Source organism: Ruditapes philippinarum, unplaced genomic scaffold, assembly GCF_026571515.1.
Source record: "Ruditapes philippinarum isolate M1 unplaced genomic scaffold, ASM2657151v2 ctg5669_1_1_1_1, whole genome shotgun sequence".
In the NCBI taxonomy this organism is placed as follows: domain Eukaryota; kingdom Metazoa; phylum Mollusca; class Bivalvia; order Venerida; family Veneridae; genus Ruditapes; species Ruditapes philippinarum.
Window position 1 is genome coordinate 44,914 of NW_026864298.1, and position 27,584 is coordinate 72,497.

General features: G+C 31.8%; 1 protein-coding gene across 10 annotated transcripts in view; it reads right to left on the reverse strand.

The window, feature by feature from the left end:
- Positions 1-590: 590 nt before the first annotated feature.
- The window catches only part of LOC132725113 (vinculin-like), a 51,547-nt gene continuing 24,553 nt past the window's right edge, over positions 591-27,584 (reverse strand). The window contains exons 14-25 of one of the 10 annotated variants that reach the window (XM_060710179.1): positions 22,480-22,677; positions 21,843-21,934; positions 21,347-21,458; positions 20,340-20,519; positions 17,747-17,932; positions 14,164-14,271; positions 11,337-11,455; positions 10,611-10,726; positions 9,792-9,915; positions 8,966-9,056; positions 6,522-6,560; positions 591-1,320 (exon numbers count right to left, since the gene is read on the reverse strand). In XM_060710179.1, coding sequence (XP_060566162.1) covers positions 1,154-1,320; positions 6,522-6,560; positions 8,966-9,056; positions 9,792-9,915; positions 10,611-10,726; positions 11,337-11,455; positions 14,164-14,271; positions 17,747-17,932; positions 20,340-20,519; positions 21,347-21,458; positions 21,843-21,934; positions 22,480-22,677 — 1,532 coding nt within the window. In that variant the 3' untranslated portion in view covers positions 591-1,153. Of the gene's footprint in view, positions 1,321-6,521; positions 6,561-8,965; positions 9,057-9,791; positions 9,916-10,610; positions 10,727-11,336; positions 11,456-14,163; positions 14,272-16,200; positions 16,267-17,746; positions 17,933-20,339; positions 20,520-21,346; positions 21,459-21,842; positions 21,935-22,479; positions 22,678-27,584 lie in introns of all 10 variants that reach the window. The other 9 variants (XM_060710181.1, XM_060710180.1, XM_060710183.1 and 6 more) reach the window with 9 other exon arrangements.

Consider the following 27,584-nt stretch of genomic DNA (forward strand, 5'->3'; position numbering starts at 1 on the left):
ATATCATCATACACAGTACAAACTGTAGTATACAATTCAAATGAATAAAAAAAACTTAAAAAAAAAATATAGCATGATGAAATAAAATCACTTGTTGACACTTGACAGCATATATATCGGCCTGGATTTATATAGTAATTTTATATAATTATGAATAATTTCCAATATCTAAACCTGCTACATCATTTTATATCTTTAATGATGTCAATCATAATTTTTATGCAATCATAAACAAAATTAATGAGCATAAAATTAAAGTTTTCATCATAATATCAAAATAACATTGCAAAATATTTAGTACCAAGAGCTGCATTTAGTAGTTAATTCTATACATGAATTTATAACTGAAATATCAACAAATCTATTACCATTAATGCCTTTTGAAGAAAAACCATTCAGCATAATGCCATCAGAAAAATAAATTTTTTTGGCTAAATATTTTTGAGACATGTTGTCAGCACTTGAAAAATTAAGATAAAATTTCAAAACTATAAAAGTTTTTTTTAAAACCAGCACTAACTTATGTAATAATGTCATAAACAGTAAGCCTAAATGAAAAGTAAAAATTTAATAATGGTGCATAATGGAAATTTTTATCAAATCTCACATGATAAATGTGTTAGATCAGATTATGTAATGATTTAATGGATAGACATAAATCATTTTAGATCATATATATTTCCTATATCTTTCCATCTAGCCAAGAACATTATTCGATAATTTACAAAGTCTATTATTTATTGGTTGCACCAAGTCAATTTCAAACAGTATAAATCAATAAACTGAATGACGGATAATAACTTATCTATGACAACAGGAAAAATCCCAATATTTCCAAAGAAAGGTCAAGAAACCCATATTATATTACATTGCATAGTTTAAGATTTATCACTCGGACCAGAAACATGTCATGGACTTTATTTTTCTAAAAATAGTTCTTCATTAACAACGGCAGGAGTACACTAGGCTTTCTTTAACGAGACAAAAATCATATAACTAGCTTTATAAGCATTCTAAATAATTTCATTAAATTGCATGTACATGGATTATCTTTATTTCATTTCTAATTTTTTTTTTCTTTCATTATTTGATACAATATGGACTATATTGATTATCTAAAGTAATTATAACATCGCTAAATAGTGCTGTTACTTCACGTATACCATGGTCGTTTTCTCAACCAGCGGATTGTGTATCCGGAGTCGACGCGGATCTTGATGGACGCAGCTTCAGCAGCACGCACTGTTTCCTTGACGGCTTGCATCAGATTTTGGGCATTACCAACCAACATTTCTGTAGCTTCTTGATCTTCTTCTGAACCTATAAATAGTAATGACATCATGCATTGTAATTTAAAAATAGCATATGATGCAAGCATTGCATCATTCTATATCTATATATAGTAACAACATCCATGCAACATTTATAATGTATGATAGTAGAACCGTACCTTATGACCACTCTGAAATCCTCAGAACAATATTTCAAAAGCAAAAGAGAAGACCACTTTGTTATATTAATTTGGAGAAATATATTTTTAATATAATTGGTAGTAATGCCAAGAAATATTTAGGTATAAATATGGTACACTGTAGCAAGCACTATAGATCACATGAAGAATACAATTAAAATGCAATTAAACAAAGATACTTGATGAATATACTGATACTTTCTTATTTATATTATGTGTATGTATGATATTTAATACAGGAGATATTTGGCCTGCAGAGTGCTAGCAATGAAAATGGCAAGCTTATGCCAGCAGTATAAAGCCAGATCAGACTGCATGTCAATAAAGTTGACAAAAATGCAGTCTATGTGTTACACTGTCCGCTCAAATTTTATTATTTTGATACTGAAATCTCTCAAAACTAGAACTATCACTAAATGTGATTAATACCCCCACAAGACTGCTTCGGAAATGAGGATGTTACTAGTAACAGAATACCTTGTAAAAGAATTGAAATATAGAGTTATGGTTGTGGGCAATTAAAGATAGTTGTGGTTCTTGTATATTGCATTTCCTTTCAATGTGGTTGACCATTCAAGAAGTTTTATTGAATTACTCTGTAATAAGTCCAGAAATACAAAGAAAAGAAACAAAGGGCAATAACTCTATAAATACTGAAGATGGAGTGATAGTTCTTGTGCACTGCACTTCCTTCCTCTTTTTGTGCTTGACTATTGTATGAAGTTGTTTTGAATTTCAACCAGTACGTTTTAAGTTATGCTCCAGACAAGGAAAAGTATCAAAGGGCATTAACTCTGTATTTTGTCAAAATGGAGTTATGGCTCTTATGCACTGCACTTCCTTTTAATGTCCTTGACAACTGTATGAAGTTGTATTGAATTCCAAACAGTAGTTTTCAAGTTATGCTCTGGACAAGGAAAAGTAACAAAGGGCAATAAGTCTGTAATTTGTCAAGATGGAGTTATGGTTCTTGTGCATTGCACTTCCTCTCAATGTGCTTGACCATTGTATGAAGTTATATTGAATTCCAACCATTAGTCTTCAAGTTATGCTCCGGACAAAAAAAGCAATGGAAAAGTAACAAAGGGCAGTAACTCTGTAATTAGTCAAGATAGAGTTATGGTTCTTGTGCACTGCACTTCCTCTCAATGTGCTTGACCATTGTATGAAGTTATAATGAATTCCAACAATTAGTCTTCAAGTTATACTCCGGACAAAAGAAAGCAATGGAAAAGTAACAAGGGGCAATAACTCTGTAATAACTTTAGATAGAGTTATGGTTCTTATGAACTGCACTTCCCCTTATTGTGTTTGACAATTGTATGAAGTTGTTTTGAATTCCAACCAATAGTGTTCAAGTTATGCCCCGGACAAGGAAAAGTAACAAAGGGCAATAACTCTGTAATTAGTCAAGATAGAGTTATGGTTCTTGTGCACTGCGCTTCCTCTCAATGTGCTTGACCATTGTATGTAGTTATATTGAATTCCAAGCATTAGTCTTCAAGTTATGGTCCGGACAAAAGAAAGCAATGGAAAAGTAACAAAGGGCAATAACTCTGTAATTACTTTAGATAGAGTTATGGTTCTTGTGCACTGCACTTCCCCTTATTGTGTTTGACAATTGTTTGAAGTTGTTTTGAATTCAAACCAGTAGTTTTCAAGTTATGCCCCGGACAAGGAAAAGTAACAAAGGGCAATAACTCTGTAATTAGTCAAGATAGAGTTATGGTTCTTGTGCACTGCACTTCCTCTCAATGTGCTTTACCATTGTATGTAGTTATATTGAATTCCAACCATTAGTCTTCAAGTTATGGTCCGGACAAGGAAAATGCAACGGACGTCTGGACCGACCGACCGACCGACCAACCGACCACCGGGTGACTCCTATATACCCCCCCAAACTTCGTTTTTGGGGGTATAATAACAGTGAGCAGTTCTGAATTCAAAGCTTAGCACGTAGTCCTTTAGATATATATTCAGCAAGATATGCAATAAATATGAAGAAGTAAGATGCTAGCAAATTATAGTAGTAGTAAGTATAAGAATATAATAAAGGCCTTCATTGCACAGATTTTGCATTAAACAAATAATTTAAATTTGTGCTTTTAATATTTAATTCATGAAATATTTTCGTTGGGACTTAAATACTGGAGGAGTGACCAATCCCTACTACAGAATGTTGTGTAAAAAAGGAGAAGAAATGGGTACTTATAATTCCAAAGTAATATTATAACTGGAAAATATGTCATTACAATTAACCAAAAATATTTTCGATTTCATACTTAATCTTTGACTCTTAAGACAGACTTCAAATTCATTTGCAGGGAACAAATAAATAAAGACGATCATAACTAAAATACGATTATAAATATCACAAAGTTGATAAAAAAATATTTCATAGTACTTGTCGATATTTTAATACTAAAATATTTATTCCACACAAAGTTGAAAACTCAAGTATTGTCAATGTATTTGAAATACGGGTGAACCTTCTTATAAAAAACATCCTTTATCTTGACACATAGCTTCTTAATATATACAAAATAATATATACAGTATTTAAATTTGTTCATAGAGGACAATCAAACATATTTAGGTGACCTAGCACCAGTATTCACTACCATAAAGCTATGCATAATGCTACAAATATGCAGTGAAAGAACAAGCATTATAAAGCAGACTTACTAGATTCTGTTTCCATGGCAACCAGAAAGCAAGCAGAAAATAGAAAAAATAAAAAACACACAAAGTTAGTAACATGTTACAAAATCAAACAGCAATATATTTTCATACTGTTACTGAATAAATAGTTCACCAAAAATAAGCTTTAAAAGGGACATAGCTCCATAATTACATTGATAAATATCAGATACCGGTATTTCCATCTAACTTGATATGTCATCTTAAAGCAGATAGGAACATTTTTGTATTTTCATTTTCTTTGGCAAGTTTATTTTATCTCATAAATATATTATCTTTTTTTTTATGAACACAGTCGGTGCTATCATATGCATGTACATTTTCTTTAAAGGTACATTTTGCCTCAGAAATGAGTAAATTTTTCCTCCTTTGAAAAAAGCATTATATATCTTAAGGTGCCTTTAACATTATCAGACCAAAATCTGGAGATATGTCCCTTTTTATACATAAATATAAGCCAAGCAAATCACAGCAAAAGCATTTCAATATTGAATAAATTAGTCATATTCCATTCATAAACACGATTCATTCTAGAAAACAATTCAATAAGAGAGACCCTTAATATTATAATATAACTTAATGCTTACCCACTAAATCTTCAAACAAAATAATTTGAAAGAAACTTGATTAAGAAAACTCATTCTCTAAGAAATTTATGAACATTATATGGTGTTGAGTCCTAAACTTAACCCAACATTAGTGTCTTATTTTATATAATAATATTGTCTTAATGTAGGACTTAAACTTATGATCCCTGGATAGAGGGCAAGCCACATTTACCACTAGAGCAGAAAAAACATGTTAATGTAGAAATCTGCTCATATGATTAAATAAAAACTTTAACATTGAAAAAAAATGAATAAAATTTAGCATATTTAAATAAATTATAAACACCTAAAATAAAATTCCAATTGGCTAAAAAAAAACCAGCAATGACTATAGTTCCAAATCTTCTAAGAAGAAATACTAGAGCCGGGTACCAGTGCATTGCTTCCCCTTAAGTGCTTAGTAAAGAAATATCTTCAAAGAATGTTACAAGTTTAATATTTGGACAAAATTATAATTTGTTGTTTTGTTTATCAAGTAATAAAGGAGAAGTGTTAATAAAAAGGAAAAGATTAGTTTCACCTTAAAAAGAAAAATATTTTGAGTTCTTTTTGCAATAATTGTACAAATAAGGGCCATAATCATAACAAGAAGATGAAAAGAGTTATTGCCCCTTCAACCTATTAACTTGTTGAATGATACCAAATATTGTAAAATAAAATTAAAAGATTTGGGGGACATTAGCAATAAGTTATGTGTTTAATTTAACCTTAAGCTTGCTGGTCGCAACTGGATCTGCCCATGTAATCAGTGCAGACTAAGACAGACAGGTACATCTGTGCTGTCTGATCATGGTCTGCACTGTTCCCTATTCAATCAGTAAATACTTTGAAATTTTCTCGGTTTTGTTTAGATTGAAAAATGGACAAGTTCATTTCAGATATGTTGTGGGGTAAGGGCTTATTTTAGACAGACCATAGTTATTGACATCTGTAATCAAAATGTCACATCATGGTATTTTATACCAAAGAATAACCCCACGTTTAAACATTATATGGATTAACACATGCTTATATGACATGTATACATTAGGTATATTTCATGCTTAAAACAGGTATTATTTTACACAGACAATTGTATACATATGCATTATTTAAATTATCAGTTTATTATATGATTAAAGATGCATCATTACTATTGTTATAACAATTAGAATTTGTTCACATACATTTCATGCCTTCTAGTAGATAATGTAACATTAAATATGTATGCAATATCAAGTTCACATATAACATCAATGTTAACAGTTTATTTTGTAATGCTGGCTTTATAAACAGTATAATGGAATTATCAAGTTAATGTTTAAGTGGGTGGGGTATATCACACATTTGTTGTGCAGTACGATGCAAAATGGTGTTTCATTCGTTCACATCTTTGTCCTTGCATCTGTCAACCTGCTCCTATTTTCATGCTTACAAAAATTATAATTTTAAAATTTGTCCAAGATGGTTTTATTTCCATCAAAACATATTTATTATCAATTATATTATAAAAAATTATCACCACCAATACAGATGTCTAAGAATGGTTCTGTATACAATGTAGAATTACGTTACTTTCATCAAATTTTTTCAATTTACAGAAAATTAAAAGATATCTACATGTATTTGCAATATCTTTTATATAAATTTTATCATATAATCTGTACATAAATTATTAATTTTTGGTGAAGATTTTGTAAAAACTTATATATAAATGGAGCAGTGTTGACACAATGCACGAGAAACTTGTGTTTTATGTTTACCGCAGGCTATTTCACTGCCATCAGGAGCTGGTATTGGCTCTGTATGAGAAATAGCTACATTCATTAACAATTTCATATATTTATCCATAAACTACTTAAATTATAGTAAATGAGCCCCTTCTTCTTCAAGTTACAGATCATCAACTTGTCCTTTGAATTAGATGTTGCCCCCTATGTCCCTTGTTCTCCCCACATGACATTCATTATTGATTTCATATATTTACTCATAAACTACTTAAATGATAGTGTATTTTCCTCAACATGCAGGCCTAACCCAAATTTACAAAGTTGCCCCCCCCCCTCCACCCCCTTGCTAGTCATGCCCCTCTCACATCCCATCCCCATCTGCAAGTGCCCTGCAACTTTCCCCTTTTTGGAGTAGTCTATGACCTTCAATAAGCTAGTAGGTAACTTCTTAAGAACTCATTCAATCTTTGACTGTATTTAAATACACAACTATGCCAGACAACTGTGATTAAAAGTCAGCATGTTTGATTGACTTGGTTATGGAATTGCCACCCATTTACTTTTCATTTTTATAAATAGTGTCATTTTTAAAATGATTTTGCTTTTTTACCAGTAACAAACTGTATAATAATCAACTTTCACCAAGCAAACAGGCATAATATATTCATATTTACAATATATACATGTATATAGAAAGAAAGCATAACATATAGGCATATTTATAAGCTGGAAATGTAATAAATGTATGGAACCAAATATATATACATGTTATTCCTAATACCCTTCTATTTTATATGGCAGTTTCCTTGTTTGTTACAACCTGAATCTAGTTATCAAGCTTTTTCAAAGGAATTCCAATAAATGCTCAAAATACACTCATAATTGTAGTAATGTTTATCAATGAAAAAGAAATGACAACACTAAAAGTTTAACACACACTCAAAGTATTTATGAATATACAGTTAGAAATAAATGCATATAATTTTGAAATTATTGAAGATCCCTTGAAACAGCCTTCTTTAATAATTGTGTACGTCTCCATCTAAGTCAATATTATACATTAATTTGATATATAAACTAAACAAGAAATATATTATTCTGGACTGACAAGTGTGCTCCAATTCAATATCAGACCTGGTAGTTCTTGATTATACATATTGTCCTTCATGTGTTTTAAAATATACATTGAAAGAATGGATTATTTGCAAAGATAACCCTACCCTGCTGGAACAAGAAACATAAGCGTTTACTACCAGTATAGAGCCAGGCTAGCCTAGTTTGGTCAGGCTCTATACTGTTGGTAGCTCTTTCTTTTTTTGTATAATGGTACTAAAATCTCTTAAACTTCCAATGGACTGTTCTATATATGAAAGGGATTAAACAATGATTATCGTTATGTCATACTTTTTTTGGTTGGGTTTTACTTAGCACTAATTAAGTGAAGGTAACATGGCAACTTTCAAGCTTTACTGGTGGAGGTAGACTCAGGTGCCTCTCTGTACATTATTTCAGGTACAAACAGGCACTCGAGTAGAACCACTGACATTCTGTAAGCTAGCTCATTTAAGAATCCACCTGCAGGATTTGAAACATTTTGCAACTTTTAGGTTTTTTCCTGACCAAGAAAAAGAAACATTTTGGAACTTTTAGGTTTTTTCCTGACCAAGAAAAATGTCAGTAGTAAAGTTTACTCCTTTTAGACCAAAGAAGAAAGTTCAAATTCTAAAATACGATGAATAGCTTCGGTGAAAATGATATATTTTGCTTCTTTGAAAATAGTTTGAAGTCAGTCCCTCTTATTGCAAACCCTCCAACCCACAAAAAGCCCCTACCATACAATGAAGGACAATATCTATAAATACATCAAGGTGAACACAAAACAACATGTATATAATCTCATATCCTGATAATGTATATTTCTACTAATATAATATTTTTGTGATTTTTTTTTCATTTTTCGCTACCTGCTGCTTCGTCTGAAATCAATGACCGTATTCATCAAATACACGAAAACTTGGTATCATATTTATTGACAATAAATTATCCTGTATATATATAACATGTACATGTATTCAAATTCATTACTTAAAGAATTAATTTAAAACATTATATGTAGTAAAAATTCTGAAATATTTCCTCTCTAAAAAAAATGTGCAAAGGAATTTCTCTTTTTCTTCTCTTTTACATACATTACAAATTTTCATATTCTTTTAGATAAAAAATACTCATCCCATGAATTAAGAGTTCAATTTTTTAATAAAAGATATATTCTACAAGGGATTTTCATTAATGCACAGAATACATCAAACTTCACAGAGAAATAATTTCTTATTAAATGTAATCAATATCATTCTCACTGCACATAAACACCTGGTACAAAAATCTAAAACTTCCAAGTTCTAGTCTTACTTAGAAGTTCACCTCATTTCACAAAACATGATTCTAAAAATAAATCACAGTCTACAAGAGTGACCTACCTTGGGCTCCCAACATTGTTGCTTTCACAGTGGAGAGTATTTTCAGCTGAGTACCAATTGTTGGGATTCTTTCACAAACTTGTAACAAATTCTGCAAAATAATAATGATGCATATCATGAAATAATTTAATTAAATATACTGATGCAATAACTTGTGCAACAAAAACATAATGTAACAAACATGAATTTCATAGGGAAAGATATAAAAGATCAATTGAAAAAATTAGGTTTTGATTTTGTTGGCATAACAAAAGTACAATCAATACCAATGTCCATTTCTGACCAAGTAAGTCACCATATAAGATCACACGCTTCTCATAATCATATTATCAATACAACAATAAAAGTAACATGGATGCACCTGCACACTACAGTTTCACAGCACCATGGACAAGAAAAGAGAAAATCTATATATATCCCATCTACCCTTTTCCTCAAGTGAGTTGGGGTGACAAATTCGCCCCCTCCCCCTTCTACATCCCACTGTATTGCCAGTTTACATATGGACAATATGCCAGTTTACATATGGACAATATGCCAGTTTACAAATGGACAATATGCCAGTTTACATATGGACAATATGCCAGTTTACATATGGACAATATGCCAGTTTACATATGGACAATATGCCAGTTTACATATGGACAATATGCCAGTTTACATATGGACAATATGCCAGTTTACATATGGACAATATGCCAGTTTACATATGGACAATATGCCAGCAGCACAGCCAAGGGCAAATCTATATAATCTATATGACCCCACCCCCTAAATTTGAGGCATAAAAATGTTCAGAATAATGAAAGTGTAAGAATAATCTTACAGTTCTCATCTTCTTATCAGTACACTCAGCAGCAAGTTTCTTGGCAAGACGTGTCACCTCCTCTGAGGCCTCAGCTATGCCCTTTGCTGTCGAGATCAGATCTTTCTTCGTACCTCCTTCACCTCTGTAAATTACAACACAAATTTTAAAAACTGACAAAAATTCTGTGAGGAAGATATCTGCACATGAGCTTGCTTTGTTTAGACTGTTTTGTCTGCAGTTTCAGCCCTTAAATTCACCATATTATAAATAGTAAACTTAAAAGTTTTCAAATCACATGACTTGTGTTGCATACCATCAATGTATCAATAGAATTTTTCCAGTTAAAGGCATAAGTTTTGTCAATGAGCGCATATTTTTGGTCACATTCAATTTAGAAAACTAATTAACGCTTACACATTCTGATTGGATAAAGATCTGATGCCATTATTTAATTAAAATTTTTTTTTGTAAATAAGTTCTGTGGTATAGTACCATACTGAAAACGATCAATATAGGTCTCTGGGCAGAATAAATACATGCAACTGGTAATTACCCGTTTCTCCGCAAGTGACGACTACTAATCCCACATGATCTTTAAGTCTGCAGTGAGTCAAATGATCATTAGACACAATGTCCAAGACCAATTTCGTCCCGGAGAAATTTTGCCTCATCCAAAGAACGAACCAGTGACCAAAGGATTACACATCTAATGCTCACCTTATTAAGCTAATCAGACTTCCTAGTTGAGGAAGACCTGCTGCACTTTATGAATAATTTCATGCACAAACAACTCATGGGTAAATATTAAGGTATTTAAGTTACAAATACTGGTCCTACCTGACTAGCTGACTGAGTTTCACCATAAGGAAGGCCATTCGTTTGGCAGCAGCAATAATTTCATTGTCTTTACTGGACCATTGTTTAGCTTCCATATGAAGAGCATGGGCGGCCATCTATAATTCAACAATAATATATACTGTAGTTATCCTATACAAATACCTTATCACTGATTTAGCCAGACATTTACTTGTCATATATTTTTAAACAAAAGCCTGCAAATTAATGCAGCTTTTCAACTAATCACTTTTCTGTCAAATTTATCTATAATTGATCAAAAAGGTTTAAAACATTCATAATGTATATGATTCATTTTGAATTAACCCTTTTTCAAATTCAATTAAATCAAATACAATTTTGCTATAATATTAATAATATTAACTCAACGACTGAATATAATGACCCACAAATTACTCATCCATTTCAAGAACTTAGCATACCAGTTAAATGAAACTGAAATTCATTTGAAACATTGTAAAGAATATGGATACATCTAGTTTATATATATATATTCTAGTGAGTTTCACAGGGACCCCAACAGTGTTTATATAGCATCAAAAAACACTAGTAGAAAAAAAAACATACCATAAATGCATCATACAAGCTATAAATGAATAAAGTATGTTTTTTCTCCATATATTGATTTTTACACTATCCAAAAACTGTCCGGTCTAGTTTTTACTGTTGGCATTATTACACTGATTTCCTCTACTAAGATAGTCTTACCATAATGGGCTGGTTTTCCTGAGGAATTGGGAAATTCATGTCATCTTCATCATCTGTTTCTGGTGGTGGTGGGCGTGGTGGCATTGTATCCGATGGCAATGGAGGGCGGGGTGGTCCATCTGTAAATATATTGTAGCCACTTAAAGTTAGAAACCATTGGCCAGTAATGGTGGAAACTCTTGACGAGCACATGCAAAGAACAAATATATCTTACACACACTCATTTACCCTTTAACCCCTGATTTTGTGTTATACAGTTCTCTTGTTGTCCATTGTTAATTTAGGTATTTTAAGATCAAAATACTTCCTATAACCATACATCATATATAATACAATAGCAAACAAAAGTATACTGGTTAACAAAAGTGTAAAGTTGTACCACTCAAGCCAGTGCTAGAGGACATGAGGGATGTTACACTTTTTCGTAATCCCACATGTACAGACTCAATCAAACCAAGTCTGCAATTTTCATGTAATTTTGTTTTGATTAATTCTTCAGAGAAATCCCTCTTTCTCAAGATTTTTTAACAAAAGTGAAGTCTGCCAAAAATAAAGGTTGCAAAAGGTATACAAACTGGTTAGACTGCACGGAGGTACCGGCTTACCTGGCTCTATACCGATGATAAAAATCTTACATCATCAACACCAGAGGTTAAAAGGGTTAAAGAGACATGATAATCACAATATGACATCACACGGCTAAGTTACATCACAATATAAAAATCCATTATAACATATTACATTTTTAATACAACTATGATATAATAATATCTAAATAATGTATTTTTCATCATTACATATAAAAGAGTCACAATCTTAAATACTGATTACACTTATTATGAAAGCATATAAATGTATATAAATGATTATAATTAAAAAAATTCTGTATTAAAAAATTATAGACTGAAAAATAATAAGAGCACAATGAACAAATCATAAGCCTTCATACTTATTCTGACCATATTATACATGTAAAATGCATCAATCAAAAATCCTGCTTTTTAACACAAAAAAAACCATACTTATGCACACTATGCAAAAACTTGTCTCCACAACAAAAATACAACTTCCTTAACAAACAAGTAGAATATTAAGAATATATAATCTACATATTGGTGGTATTAATTTTCTACATGTTAAAATGTTGCATGCATTATCTAAGTCTAAAATGTACTCTTTAAAATCTCTGTTTTTTTATGTAGTCTTCAGTGCCAGGAATTTGTAATAAATTAAACATATCAAATGACATTCAAAACCAAAGTCAATATATCCCTGAATCAAGCAAATGAGGAATAAAGGAATAGCCTTTTTTCTAACTTTAAAACAAAATACAAGATAAGCATTTATCTATTTTCTGTTGCTTTTCTTGAAATTTTCTTTCAATTCTATTGTCATCCTTACCTTTATCACATTAAATAAATTTACATGTCCATTTTTTAATCTTGACAATACCATTTTATCACTTTTAGGGAGAATTTCAAAATAATGACCGATTGAAAAGGGAACAGAGCAAAACATGATTTCAGGTGGCATAGATGTGCAGGCTGATATTGGGTCTGTTCGATTCAATTGTTTCCAGTAAGGCACAGACTCACAGTATTCAAGTTAAAGTATTTAATTAAGATATAATATTGATCTGTAACAATCAAGCACTAACCATATAACCATAAATCATCCACTATAGTCTCTGAGAGAGATTCAAAGAATTTTAAATCCTGTTCTAACATTCTATTTCTGGTATAAATCCATGCAGCAATGTGTGAGATAGTGTTATATACTAAATTACATATCATTAACATATATATATACAAAACTAGGTATTTAACATGCAATTAACTGTCAAAATTTAATGACTTGGTTTCCTTAAACAAAAACCATTGTTTTAACAACGTCTATATGCGTTAATACTGTCTTACTTTTTATGATATATTTCAGGCTTTACTTTTGATCTACTGACCTTTAACCAAATTTTCTAATGAACTTGCTTTGAATATAAAACATTCACCAGATTTCAGTATAAAAATATTTCAATTGAGCAGTCAATCAGTTGGATATGACTGCATTTTCTGCAGGTTTACATGGCCCTACACTGCAGTGACACCTAAACGCAAAGTTCTTTTTTGTCCCTCGCATTTTACAGGGTTAAATAGATATGACACGAAAATGAAGTATTGATATACTTGGCCTAACCCACACTGATATAACATGCCTGAAAACATTCAGTTGCAAAACAATACTGCATAATTATGCTGAAATTTTCACACCTATGTGACCTGACATTTTATTGAGTTATGATTTAATAAATTTAAATTTATAATGCCCTAAAATTCTCTTTTTCTCAGCATAATGAGGAATGTTAAGAAGAATTGTCACTTTCATAGGAACTAAAATTTCAGCATACTTAGCTTAAACAAAATAAGCAGTCACAATATACACAATAAACAATGCATAATATATAGATATATGTTGGTTTTATTTAAACTGTGGTGTAGAGGCGTCTTTTGGTTAGATGTGAGGTACATGATGTCAAAGTCTCACAATATACCTGCTTCAGGGAAAAAAAGGAAAAACTTATTATTCCAACTGGTGTTAATGTTTGGGGGTATATATGCAAAAACAATTCCAGCTTATAAGTCTCAAATTTTAGTAAATTAATTCAATTTTTCTTCAAATACGGCAGTTTTCTACAAATTATGTATGTATAAAAGTACTGGTTAAAAACAGTTTCCAGGAAATAAAATCTTAGAGAATTATAGACTGGAATTGTCAGGTAACAAATTAAAAATTCATCATTCCAGAACATTCATTTCAACATTTTGTCCTTGACCTTCATAATAAGAGCTGTATGCTGGAGGCGGGGGTATAGGCGGAGCCACTGGGACTGGAGGCGGAGCCGGCCTATGGACGGCATTTTGCTGGTCTCTCTTCATGGCAGCTGTAAAGGTATAAATCTACGTTTAAAACATTCCATAAACATTTTATCTACCTTGCAATATATATAAATGTATTATGTATAATATACGAAAGCTTCTATCTATTTCATACATCTAAAACTACAAGATTTTACAAGTAGGCAAATATAATGTATTACTACATCTTTATAATGTATTGCTACATCTTTAAGGCAGACTTCTATTTTTGAATCAGACATGTTTGTAGGGAAAGCAGGAACTAATGTCTCACTATCATTTTTAAAGAAAAGAACGTGTGACAGTGACTTTATATTTCATCAAACATAATAATCGAAACAAGTTTTTTCCAATAAACATGCAGTATATTGTTTCTTTAGACAGATCTTCTCATAATAGATTAATGAAGTATTAAAGTATATGGCAAAGATCTGTTTTTAAAATGTCTTTACAATGAAATTATCATGTTTGATGATAATAATACTTGAAAACAAAGCAACTTAACTCCAGAAAAGTCACAGCAAAAAAAAAGTTATAAAATTAATGTTATTGTCCTTTGTTCGGTTGAATTTTCACCTTTTTTTCTTTGCTCGAATTTGAAAATGATACCTTAAAATGTAATAATTAACCTACTACTTAAAAATTTTATATAGAAGAAATACACATCTTTTACTTTTGACTAACCTTTTTAAATATTTAGGAAAAATATTATAATGTTTTCAAAATTAATGACCTTTTAAATAACATTTATGTCATGTTATACTTAAAGTTTACTAAACTCAAATAACAGAAAAGAACCCAACATGAAAAAAGTACATGCTGTACAAACAATAATGAACATATAACAAATAAACAAAACATTTAAAATAAACAAAAAATAAAATAACATAAAAGTATGAAATGAAACTTCTTTAAAAACATTATACCTAATCTAAGAGATTACTTCTGTAATAAAATACAAAATTAACATAATTGTGATGTGTCTAGAGAAATCATCCAAACTGCTTGCACGGGCAATTAACGCATATCCCAGTCCAAGACAAATTTTCTATAAGTTATCATACGTCATAATTTATGCCTTCAAGAAACTGCAGATGTAACAAGCTTATTACAATATTTGGAAATCTAGTTTGAAATTTATGCTCTAGTTTATGAATTATTTTGTGCTGAATTTTAACTAAGGGTTTGTACTGGGTAACAGTCTGATAGTAATTTAAAGGACTTACTAGTGAAATACTGAAACAAAATAGAATTTGACATGACTGCACAAATGACAAGCTGGCCAAGATTTTTGCTTTTTTTAGGGGGTGTTGGCGGTGGGGTGGTAGTGGTGATGGGGGGTTCATTTTACTTTGACTGATACAGTATAGGTCATATGGCGATTTTCCAGCTTTACTGGTGGAGGAAGACCTCAGGTGCCTTCCTGTACATTAATTTGGGCACAAACGGCACCGCCAATGTACTGTTTGCTGCTAAAAAAACAACTTAAAATTTCTTAAATAAAAAATTATGATGAGGAAAGAAACCAAGTAATATTGCTCTAAAGATAGTTACAACTGACCACATTGTTTAAGCAATGTTCTCCAATCAAATTTGAAGTATGCATGATGGATTGACATAAGGATGGCTTAAAAGTGAATATAAAAGCTAATCAGAAATTTAGAGCTTTTAAAGTATAAGCTTAAGCTTCACACATTGATAAATATAACAGAAGGGTGAGGAAAAGATGAGTGACTAAATCAAATAATATGATCTACTTGTTGTTAAACTGAGATAAAATTCTAAGAAATGATATATAATTATAGCATCTATAAGATATACTCAAACTAAAAATATATTGAAATCATAAGTTATTAATTTCTAATTGTGTTATCTATAATTATATTTCACTCTGATATTGTCTTGCGTTAGTATGTGGGAAATCTTTATATACAAGATATGCGTGTTTTAAGTACCTTCATGAGCTAAGGCTTGGGCCATTTGGGGTGAACCCGGCCCACCATCTGCAAACTGGTCTGGAACTGTAGTTATATGTATATTTGTATATATATAAATCATTTCTTGCATATATATTATATATTTATAAATATCTTGTATTTGTTATTTTCAAAAATGGCTAATTGATTGATTATACCCATTTAATATCAATCAAAAATGTCACTACAATATTATATAAGTACAGTATACAAAAATTAACATATATTTCATTCTTTTGTTAATAAAGTATACAGAAAACACAATCATTCATTCCAAAATTATATGAATATCATATCTGATCATCAATATACTTCAAAATACAATCATCTCTGCAATGTCAAATTAATAATTTATTTCTTTTAATTAGGTATTAAAGTATTGTGTAATAATGATGATGATGATAATGATTTAACATGATAATACAAAACAACAGAACAATTTCATTTTGGAACATTTCTCAACATAAACACACCAACAAGTTAACATCTCTTGCAATGCCAACCAGCAAAATATATAACAAAACAGGCAAAAAAAGCCTTTCTTTTAACAAACTCTGAAAAATGAACAAGTAATTAACAAAACATGTAGTTCCATGGTTAAACTAAACATTTAAGATAACCTGTTTAAAGTGTCTTAAGATTGTTTACCTCCCTTTTCTTCAACATGACCCAAAATCACACACCATTCAATATGCCCTCATAACATGACTATTTTTTTATTTAAACTTGAATAAGTGCCTGTTTAACCATGTAAACACAAGACCTGAAAACAATTACAGTTCCTTGAAAAGTTCTAAGGCAAAAAAACACATTAATGGCGATTGCAAATTTTGTCAGTTCAAATTTAATTGGTGAACTGTGATTTCACATCTTCAATCCTTACCCTGCTAAATTTCTTAAATGAACTTGTCCTGTTTTCATTTTTAGGACTGTCCATTATCAATTTAAGGGATGCCAAATGAAAATTTGAAATTGGTTCAGTCAACAGTATGAAGCCTCCTGGCCACAGACTGCACAGATATGCTTGTTGGCCTGGCTCCATACTGGTGGCAAACATTTATCACTTTTGATTCCGGCAGGGATAAGGTTGTAATCTTTTTTTGTTTTTATGACAGAACTTTTCATCAGAACTGTCTTAAAGGACATACAATTATCAGTTTGTTTCACAATTTTGCATATTGGAACCTTTACTATTTTGAATGAAAGCAATCTTAATCCATTACTTATAAATTTAACAGTAAACATGAAGTAACCGAATACTGATAAAAGCAAAATAATCATTATTTTTATTGATTACTTTTTCAAGTAATCAAACACATGTCTGATGTAAAGATTAAATAAACTAAAAATAAAAGTTTTTGCTTTACCAACAAATATGTGATGTACAGAAAGGCGAAAAGTGATACAAACTGTTCATGGATGGAAACACATTAATAAAACATTAAACAAGAACAGCGATGCCAAGCAAGCAACTAAAGCCATGCGTCAGGAATTATACCAGGGGCAGGAATTCTAGGATTTCTACCTCTAACAGGTAATATTTTATCATGTTGATTCACAGGAACTGTAATAGTTGTCCATTGCAATGTGGGCGATGCTGCGGGTGACATTAAAACAAAACTTTTTTTCGGAACTTGCTTTCTAATATCGGTAACTGGATTGAAAGAAAGTGTTGTTGCCACCTCTCTCGGTATTGTTGAAGCAGGGATTGCTGTTTTTAGTAGAAATTTTTCAAAAAGTTAAAAAGAGATGCTACATTTAAACTAGTTGTTACTTTGAAATCTAATCTGCAAAATTGACAAAGCACAATCAAATCTTAATTTGAATAAACAGTCAAATTTCATTTCCAGAAAAACCCTGACATATCAGCACAACTTCACAAAAATGTTGCAAAGTTAGACAAAAATCAATCAAATCTCAGTGATGTGATTATTGGAAGAACACTTAGAACATTGTTAGAAAAAGTTAATTAACTAATACACTTTTTTGTCAGGGATTCAAGACAAGAATTCATTTACAGAATCAAAATGGCAACAACTAACAAAGTGGAAGATAAAATTTATCACATAAGATTTCAAAGTAACTTTTGAACTGAAAAAAATGAAGTAACAAACTTGATTTTATCTAAAATACTGTTTCTATACAACATCCCATAGTCCATTACCTTGAGAATTACAGTAACACAGTACTGCTTCACTTAACAACAAATAGCAAATATCGTGACAACAGAAAATTTTGATTTTTTTCTAATATTTTTTTCATATTTTATCAAAATCAAATAAACAATATTCACAATAATTTCCTAAATCAATATTAGATTGCTTTAAAGTTACAAGGTATTGCTTGACTGCTCGAGATGCCAAATTTAACTTTAACACTTGCCATGCTAAATGTCCCAAAATGGACTTGTCCATCTTTCAGTCTGGTCAAAACCATATGCAATTTTTAGGTAGACTTTTAAATAAGAAACAGCTGAATGGAAAGCAGTGCAGACCATGATCATATGGAACAAATGTGCCGACTTCAAGGTATAAAATCTATCCAGATGTTTTTATTGAAACAGTGTTATATTAAACTTGTTCTAAAAACTAATAAAATAAATGGAAAAAATGCATGGTCAAAAAACCAAATGGACATGAATGATTCAAATAAAACAAAAACTTGCATGAAATATTAATGGTTTCAACTTAAAAATGAGCAAAACAAACAAAATAAGGAATAAATGAAAATAATGTTTAAAAACTAAGGGAGGTAATCATGCTTCTTAGCTATGCACTTTATGTTTCTTAAAAGATTTTTCTATAAAAATGTTTTCTAAATTTTCAATGTTTATTAGATTTCCCTAAAAATGTTTTAAAAATTTTCAATGTTTAAAATTTCCCTAAAAATGTTTTCTAAATTTTCAATGTGTAATAGATGAAAGCTTTTCTTCATATAAACATGATAGATATAATCTGAAACTCTAGAAATGTGTTTTTACCCCATCTAATCCCGGGGTGCAAACAATCTTTTACAGTTTAATCAAGGTAAATATATCAAAGGACAGCTATATATCCCTTGCCATAGTAAAACATTGGAATGGATTATAAGTGAGAAGGGAGGTTAGACCTCAAACTGTGATCATTTGGGTCAGGTAATTATCAAAACTTTTTATCACTACTTTAAAAGTTATGAAGCGGACAAGAAATGTGGACTTTTTAAATTTGACCTTTAAGTGACCTTGACCTTGGGGATAGAGATCTGGTTGTTGTGCTAGGCTCATCCTCTCATAATGGTGATCTTTTGTGTAAAGTTATTTAATGTTGATCTTTTGTGTAAAGTTATTTTAAAACCTTTTTATCAGTTTAAAAGTTACTGACAGACAGACTGACAGACAGGGGCCATTCTTATGTTTGTTTGTTTCATTTTACGCTTTTTCCCAACAGTATTTCAGTCATATAGGCGGGTAGATTCCTGACCATCGTTCCTGGAGAGTTACACCAGTAGTAGACTACCTTCCTCCGTGCTAAACTACCAAAGCATCTCCCGGGAATCGAACCCACGCCAGAGAGGTAACTGGAGTAGAAGTCATCGACTCTAACCGGGGACCACAGAGGCGGTTGGTTGTGCACTGCGATGCTACAGCAGTAATATTTTGTTTGGATGGAAAACCCACATTTCCTTAGTTCCGAATAACATCTATTTGATATTTAAACAATATTCTGTTTTCAGACCAAATAATATTCTATTAACAGATCAATTGGTATCCTATTTTTAGACTAATTAGGCCATATAAATGGTATTGTGCAGGATACAGTATCATGGTGAGATATAATAAATTAGTTAATACCGACTGTAAGTAAGTAATGATTATATATAAAGGTAGAGGTAAAATGTAGTGATATTTCTTGTAACATGTGCATTTAAATATAATTATTTTCATCTGTTGTTGTATTGTTAACAATAGGTTAATCTAAAGAGTATCATATTCTTTTTATAGATGACAAAAGATGGATTTTTATGCTGTATTAGATTTTAGATATACTTTTTTTTTGTTCTGACAAAAAATGTGTAATTCGAAAGGGATAAAGTGCATAACATGGGGGTGAGAACGTCTATAAATGTGACTCAATCACTACCTGATGACGGGTAAAACCTAATTGTACTATGTGGACTATTGTAAACTATCGGGCTAGACCCATCCGGCCTGTCTACCGACGCTTTGGGACTACCTAGTCCGAATATGTCGCTAAATTCCTGCGAGGGCGCCAGCTGAGGCGGAGGGGGTCGCCTAGGTGGAGGCGCTGTGAATGTTGGCTCTAAAAAAAGCGAAGCAGACGAAAAAACATATATACATTATATAAATGCTTATGCTGATGCACCGTAATTCTGAACAAGACTGAGGTAACATTTTTATATACTGAAATGTTACACCCATCTTGCCCCAAAAATCATCTTTAATTTTACTTGAAAGTCAATTAAATATTATCTCTATTAACTATGCTGTGTAAATATTGCACTGAAAAGCAAAGGTATACATTTAAAATGATATTTGATATTATATAAACAAGCATATTTGTAAGCTACAACATTGCACCGGCACCATTTATATATAACACATGTACAATACTGACACCATTTTAATCTTTACTACATTTAACATTATATACCACAGTACTATATGTGATCAAACAAAATAATATCATTAGATATATAAATCTGACAAACATTACCTTAGAACAATAATAACATTTCATTCTGAAATATTTCTTTATCTTCCGCAAAAAATCTAGTAATTAATACCTATGAGCAATAGTTCTAAAAAATTTCATACCATTTCACATAAAGCTGGCTATTAAAAATGTTACCTAATTCATACTGATTTCTTTTTCTTTTTTCTAACTTATCATTTCTAAACTTTCTCACATAAACATAAGTAAGTTAATAATTTTTAATATATTACTGCACTAATACCAAACACAAACAACAAATAACAATATGTATTTTTACCAAATATGGCTATATATCAAATATTGCTGTATACCAAATATGGTCATATACCAAATATGTATTTGTACCAAATATAGATGCATACCAAATAAGGATATATACCAAATATTGTTTCATACCACAAACAAATGTATACCTGATATATGAAGTTGTGAGAGGTCTGGGGGTGGGGGAAACATCTCCTCGGCACGGAATCCCTCGGGTGTCACATCCACCGCCTTTCGTACCTCACCGACAGCTTTGATCAGCTGCAAAACAGAAGTGAAAAAGTTAATTGGGTTTTATGACAAGCCAACACCAAAAAAAAAAAATTTTAAAAATGTAAAGCATGGGTTTGTTTTGATTCCAGTAAGATAAATTCAAGTTTTGATGTTCTTTAATCCATGCCATGCCATGTCTTCATACACTTGTACATCTTTCAATCTGGACAAAAACATTTATCATTTTAAAGAAAAAAAAATCATAATAAGTGCTGACTGAATAGCAAACAAAGCAGACCATGATAAGATTGGAAAAATAAGCAGGCTGATCTTGGTCTGCACTGGTAGCATGGATAAAATCAGTTGCCGTCAGCAGACTCAGGGTTAAAAACTAACATAGGCAGGCAAACAATGCCCATTTATTGAACATACCCCTTGATTTGTTGACCTCCAATTGTTGGCAGCACCAGGGTCTTGTGGTTGCATAGAAACAACCTTCGCACATTGCACCATTGGAGTTATAGCTGCAATAAGGAAACATTACAAAATTATCTCTAAATTACTGAACCTTTCAAAACCAATAAACAAGTTATACAATGTACAACACTTTACAATCTGAATGTTTGATTATTATATCTTTTCTTTCTTCACCTGAGTACAAGTATTGACCATGTAGAATTGATATGGACATTTTGTGAACATCCATTTAATACTCCTTTATGTACATGTATGTATGTATCATGATAGTGCGAAATGAAAGAATACTAGACCAACAAGTACTAAGCAATGAGTGTAAAGTTCCTTGCCCACGTAATCAACAGCTTGCCCCTGACAGGGTATGAACCCATGCAGCTGGCAATCCTTAAATTACTAATCCGACATGTTAACCACTCAGCCATGCCATCAAATAAGACCATTTTGTTCTTGTTAAATACAATTCCTCAAATTCACTAACTGTTACCTAAGGAAAACTTTTCAGCCACAAAAATATGAAATCTACAAATCTTTCAAAACTGTTAAATGAAAATCAATATCTTATAAATCAGTTAAATAAAGGACACAATCTTACTAGATCTAAGTTGTTCCGAAGCTCTGTTAACATTATCTACAAATTTCGGATCTTCGCTATTCTCTGCCTCCTGTTGAGCTACTTGTAGGACACGATTTGCTCGTCGGGCAATGTTTGACGCATTTGTTACAATCTTCGGGGAATCAACTGTTCTGATGCCATCTTCAACACGGTCTGTATCCCTCAGAATGCCCTCCTCTGTAAACAATAAGATAAAAGTTTTACATAAATCATACGAAAATATGTATGGTCAAGCATGAAATAAACACAATACCTCGAAAAAATGAAAAAAAATTACAAAATGGCAGAAATTAACAAGAGGGCCATGATGGCCCTGAGGTCGCTCAAACCTGTATATAGGCCCCCCAACCCCCCCCCCCCCCAAACGTTGCAGGGCCAATTTAACCAAAGGGCTTTTATTTGCACAAACTTGGTAGACACCCATAAGAAGATGTTTCATGCTAAACATCTAAGCTCTAGCTCATTGGGCTATTTAAAAGAAGATTTTTTTAAAGTTTTTACTATACACATATAGTTAAAAACATGACACCCCTGGGGCCGGGCCAGTTATGACCCCAGGGTTTTTATTTGAACAAACTTTGTAGACACTTACTAGAATATGTTTCATGCTTAATATCTAAACTCTAGCTATTTGGGTTTTTTCAAAGAAGATTTTAAGTTTTTGCTATACACATATAAGGAAAATCAATGACACTGGGGCGGGGCCAATTTTGACCCCAGGTCTTTTATTTGAACAAATTTTGTAGACACTCACTAAAAGATGTTTCATGCTTAATATCTTAACTCTGGCTATTTGGGTTTTTTCAAAAAAGATTTTTTAAGTTTTTGCTATACACATATAAGGACAAGAGCGATCAGTAATCACATGTGTCGCCTCATGATGGCCAATTTCATGTTTGGACAAATTTTGTGACAGACTGACAGACAGAAGGACAGTGCACAACTAGACTTGGTACTGATCATTCCTGTAAAGTTTGGATAAAACCAGTAGTTTATGAGGAGTAGTCCGGACAAGCTTTTGCGTATCTGGCAACACACAGAAAAAAACACCTTTTTATCAAAGGGCCATAACTCGGCCAAAAATCATTCAACCGGAAAACCCGTGCAATATGCGCAAGGACTTGAGCTACAGATCAATCCTGTAAAGTTTCATTGAAATTGCATTAGTGGTATAAGAGAAGTAGTCCGGACAAACTTTAAAAATAAAAATTATTAAAGGGCCATAACTCAAACAAAAATCATTGAACCGGAAAATGCTGACAATATGCACAACTAGACTTGGTACTGATCATTCCTGTAAAGTTTGGATGAAATTGCACCAGTAGTTTAAGAGGAGTAGTCCGGACAAGCTTTTGTGTATCTGGCAACACACAGAAAAAGAAACCTTTTTATCAAAGGGCCATAACTCGGCCAAAAATCATTCAACCGGAAAACCCGTGCAATATGCGCAAGGACTTGAGCTACAGATCAATCCTGTAAAGTTTCATTGAAATTGCATTAGTGGTATAAGAGAAGTAGTCCGGACAAACTTTAAAATTAACAAGAGCTGTCTGTAGGACAGCACGCTCGACTATTCTCAGTGCTTGATAGTAAAAGAGCCTTTATATTGTTTAATTTTTTAAGTTCACAAAAGGGCTAATTTTTTTTATAAATTCATGTTATAGGCCTAAGAGAGAGTCTAATTATACAGTATTGGCTTGACTATTTGGAAGGTAATGTCACAAGGGTGTTTTATTGAGTATAATAATACTAATTACCTATGAATAAATAAATTTGACAGAAAAGGTACAAAGGCTTGTTATTAAGATGTTTTATCAAGTAAATCACTGCTTTATTATTATGAATGCATTAAATTGTCCCAAAAAAGGCACAAACCCTTCAGTAGTTATTGAGATAACAACTTACAAGAAAAACTTAACCATGAATTTCTAAGTTGAAAAAGGGGAGAAAAATCAGCCTAAATGCAAGATAGAATTATGGATCTTTGTCAGTGACCTACAATTATGACCCTAAACGCATATGTGAAGTTTTTAATGAATATCTTTAATAGTTATTGAGATATGTAAAACTTGCATGTAAACATTAACCAAGAGACTAAGTAGAAAAAGGGGATATGAATCAGCCTTAATGCAAGATAGAGTTATGGAACTTGGTCAGTGACATACAATTATGACCCTCCAATTATGACCCTAAGTGCATGTGTAAAGTTTCAAGTAAATATCTTTGAAGACCTTTAATCTTTAACCAAAATTTCTAAGTTTCAAAGGGGCGAATAATTCTGCAAATATTGCAGGCAGAGTTATGCAATTTTGCAAACTGATGTACATTGTTACTATAAAAAAGTATTTTAAATTTCAATTGAATATCTCAAGCAATAATTGAGATATTTGACTTTACAAAAAAACTTTAACCAAAATTTCTAAGTTAAAAAGGGGCAAAATTCTGTCAATATTGTAGGCAGAGTTATCCAACTTGTCAATCTGATGTACCTTGTTACTCTAAATAAGTATTGTAAGTTTCAATTGAATATCTGAAGCAATAATTGAGATATTTGACTTTACAAAAAACTTTAACCAAAATTTCTAAGTTAAAAAGGGGCAAAATTCTGTCAATATTGTAGGCAGAGTTATCCAACTTGTCAATCTGATGTACCTTGTTACTCTAAATAAGTATTGTAAGTTTCAATTGAATATCTCAAGCATTGATTGAGATATTTGACTTTACAAAAAACTTTAACCAAAATTTCTAAGTTAAAAAGGGGCATAATTCTGTCAATATTGTAGGCAGAGTTATCCAACTTGTCAATCTGATGGGCCTTGTTACTATAAATAAGTATTGTAAGTTTCAATTGAATATCTCAAGTAATAATTGAGATATTTGACTTTACAAAAAACTTTAACCAACGCAGACGCCGACGCGGACCAGACCTGGGGATGATTACATTGATCAGTAATTGATTAAATTACAATTACTTTCAGATTTTATAGTAATTGATTAAGATTGATTACTCACATTTGCCTCTGTAATCAATTGAATTACAATTACTTTAAGAGAGTAATTGATTGATAATTGATTACATTGAATGTACATTAGACTGCCCCAGAATTAAAACCACCCCGCTATTAAGACCATTTTAACGAGATTCTTTAAGTCAATGGTTTCATGATCCAGATTTAACCACCTGCTTATTCACTTTTCAGACCACCATAATTATTCAGTCCAAATTTTTGTTTTAATTTTAATGTGACTATTGAGACCACTGATATTAAAGTCAACACCTATCTAGATCTTAAATTTGTTACTATGATCTGCTTGAATGCTCTTTAGCATGACACTTGATTTCACAAGGTGTGAAAAACTGTTATTATTGGGTTATTATATGAAATAAGGTGAGAAGGTCAATTTTAGAGTGGTACATTGTTGCTTTCAGAACATTTATTTTTTGAAAAATTAAATTTTCAATTGATTTATGTACATCATATAATAAGTGATACTGTGTAATGAACGTTAAATTTCTCCAGAAATATGTTTTCCTTTTATAAGATTAAATATCAAAGCATTCTTTGATAGTTTCTTTTATAATGTATTTGTAGGTACATGTAAATATACATATTGTTTATTCATACAAAATGACTAAAGTAGACCATGGTCTTAAATTATGTAAGCAATGGATAAGAATATTCACTTTGTTTCAGTCTAAATGGTGGTCTTAATTGAGGATTTTTACTGTATAACTAAAAAACAAAAGTTAAAACTGTGTAACATAGACCTTTGAATTTGTTAAATCTGAAAGTAATCAATGTCAATCAAAATGTAATCATAATTACTGAATGAATTTAAGCTGTAATTGATTAATTACAATTAATGTAATCAATTTTGGGCAAGGTAATCAATTACATGATGATTACAGAGTAATCATGTAATCAATTAAAAAATCAATGATTACAGTTACTGATTACCCCAGGTCTGACGCGGACGCTGACGCCGACGCCGGGGCGACTACAATAGCTCTCATATTCTTCGAATAGTCGAGCTAAAAATTAATAAAGGGCCATTACTCTGACAAAAATCATTGAACCGGAAAATGCTGACAATATGCACAACTAGACTTGGTACTGATCATTCCTGTAAAGTTTGGATGAAATTGCACCAGTAGTTTATGAGGAGTAGTCCGGACAAGTTTTGTGACTGGCGCACGGACAGACAGACAGACAGACAGACGGACAGACAGACGACGGAAGAAGTGATCCCCTATAGTGTCGCAACTAACTCCGTAGAGGCGACACACAAAATCAAATGAACCCCCGGGGCGGGGCCAATTTTTGACGCCCAGGGCTTTTATTTTGAACAAACTTGGTAGACATACTTATTAGAACATGTTTCATGCTAAATAATCTTAGCTCTAACTCTTTTGGTTCTTTAAAAAGAAGATTTTTTTTAAGTTTTTACCTATATGCATATAGGGAAAATCGAAATGACCCCCTGGGGCGGGGCCAATTCTTGAACCCCAGGGCTTTTCTTTGAACAAACTTGGTAGACACCTATTAGAACATGTTTGATGCTCAATATCTTAGCCATAGCTCTTTGAGTTCTTTTAAAAGAGATTTTTCAAGATATGGCATAAAGGGAAAATCAATGACCCCCGCCGGGTCGAGGGCCAGATTTTGACCCCAGGGCTTTTATTTGAACAAACTTGGTAGACACTCACTAGGATGTTTCTGCCAAATATCTTAAAGCTCTAGCCTTATTGGTTTTTTTAAAGAGAGTATTTTAAGTTTTTCTTTCCGGTTTGCCAATGGCAAACCAGGTTTCTGCTGTGAATTAAATTCTTTGAACAATTTTTAGGTGCCCCAAAGGTAACATTCCTGTGGAAGTTTGGAACTGGAAATTGCCTGGTGTTTATGAAGGAAGATGTCATTTAAAGTAAAAGTTTACGGACGACGGACGACGGACGGACGCCGGACGAAAAGCGATCACAAAAGCTCACCCTGTCACTTTGTGACAGGTGAGCTAAAAACTGATAAAGTAACATTATTCATTGATAAAACGCATAACATGCTGGACCTGTTACAAAAAGGGGAGAC